This window comes from Oryzias melastigma, linkage group LG13, assembly GCF_002922805.2.
Source record: "Oryzias melastigma strain HK-1 linkage group LG13, ASM292280v2, whole genome shotgun sequence".
Lineage (NCBI taxonomy): Eukaryota > Metazoa > Chordata > Actinopteri > Beloniformes > Adrianichthyidae > Oryzias > Oryzias melastigma.
This window is the reverse complement of record NC_050524.1, coordinates 576,443-578,274: the sequence shown is the minus strand read 5'-3', so window position 1 is coordinate 578,274 and position 1,832 is coordinate 576,443. Positions and strand designations below refer to the sequence as shown.

The window sequence follows — 1,832 nt, the reverse complement described above, 5'->3', positions numbered from 1 at the left end:
TTTCTGTAAAAAGTCACTTTTTTCATGGCTGAAGTCCTGACTGCAGATGGAGCCTCTGAAACGGAGCCTCCTCGAACCACCAGCAGCCCCCTTGTGGCTCAGCTGGAGAAGTGTTCCTCTGCTTCTCCGGATAGTCTCGGCCCACTGCCTGGAGCACCTGAACCTGGACCAGGTGTGAAGGTGGGAGGGGGTGGAGAGAAGCGGGTCAGCAGAATTCCGGGCCTGAAGGAACCCGTCCTCAGAGGTCTCTGTAGACCAGAGTCTGGTTCGTCTGGGTGGGGGGGGCTCACCTTCAGCTGGTGGCATGTTTGTCTCATCGTCATGGTAACCGCCGTCAGGAACACGGGGTCCTTCCAGCACCCCCTCAAAGAAAAGCTGCTCGGAGGATCGATGATGATGATGATGAAGGTTTTGCTTCAGTCACAGCAGCCAGAACTGAGTCTCAGAGCGGACGGGTACTGCGGTTCTTTTAGTTCTGTGGAGCGGGGGGGGGGGTGATGCTTGAGTCATTCATCAGAAGGACAGCTGACCCGCCTCACTCTCAGACACGCTATCTGCATCAGTCCACATGCAGTCAGAACCCTCAGAACCACCGGGCCCTCTGACCCATTTCCTGCAGAACAGCATCATTCTGTACAAGAAGTTCTTCTTCTCTTTCCATAAGAACTGTTTTCATTGAGTTTAAAATCAGATTTAATGATCTGATTAATGAAAGTTTAGTTTATGTCTGAACGTCTGAATAGAAAAATGGTTTAGATTGGAACCAGAAATACATTAATATTTGTTGTTTTACTGGTCCTGATTTAGCAGGTCTGGCCTCCTGGTTCTGGCCTCCTGGTTCTGGTCTCCTGGTTCTGGTCTCCTGGTTCTGGTCGGGCACAGAGGTTACCTGGACTGAAAGCATCAGATTCATTTTGTCTGATCTCCCACGTGCACGCGCCCTCATGCGCAGTGACATCATTTAACTGGCAGATCCTGCCCCCCCCGTCTCCTAGCAACCCCCCCCGCCCCATGTGTGCGTCATGACATGAAGAGAGTTGGGGGGCGAGCGACATCAACTAGACTGCACTTCAGGGAGAGAGAGGAAGGAAACAGAAACCTGCCACTTCCTGCCCCCCCACCCCCACTTCCAGTGAGCGTGCTCAGAACCTCTGAGATTGCTCTGCATCTGCGGTGGCAGCTGATGTTCCTGCAGAACCGCTGAAGTTCTGGCGAAGCCTGCAGAACCCGAAACGAGTCACTGATGCTGCTGGCGGTCTGACCCGGATGGCGCCTCTGAAACCATCTCTGTAAGCCGACCCGGGTACGGTTCGGTCAGCTCTGGCCAAACCCGGATTGCAGCAAAAAGCAGAACTAGGGTCACAGACCCGCTGGGGGGGAACAGCAGAACAGAGAGAGGAGGAGGCGGAGCTTCAGCTCCTTTAAAATGACCAACAGAACCGGCCGCATGACTGGTGACAGCGGTTCTGGAGGTTCTGCAGCGGTTCTGACACGGTTCCTCAGGAATCAGATTCTCTGACTTGGATGATGTGTGGCCAGTCATGTGACCGTGTGAGTCATGTGACCGTGTGAGTCATGTGACCGTGTGAGTCATGTGACCGTGTGAGTCATGTGACCGTGTGAGTTACGGTAAACAGGGAGAAGCATTGCCCCCCCGACCTTCACCTCCGTCTCCCCACAGATGTCCAGCTACAAACGACAACCGCTGGAGGAGGAGGAGCTGTCCGACACCCCCGCAGAGGCGGCCTCATCTCCCGACATCGTGGAGGTCAGTGAACGCAGCACAATGGGGGCCCAGGTCAGGGCTGCAGTCTGGGAGCCAAACCTCGGGG

General features: G+C 54.9%; 1 protein-coding gene across 1 annotated transcript in view; it reads left to right on the top strand.

Moving 5' to 3' along the window:
* Window positions 1-321: 321 nt before the first annotated feature.
* ece2b (endothelin converting enzyme 2b) overlaps window positions 322-1,832 on the top strand; it is a gene marked incomplete in the record, with an annotated part of 15,056 nt that continues 13,545 nt past the window's right edge. Inside the window, 2 exon segments of the mRNA XM_036214948.1 lie at window positions 322-408; window positions 1,682-1,768. Coding sequence (XP_036070841.1) covers window positions 322-408; window positions 1,682-1,768 — 174 coding nt within the window.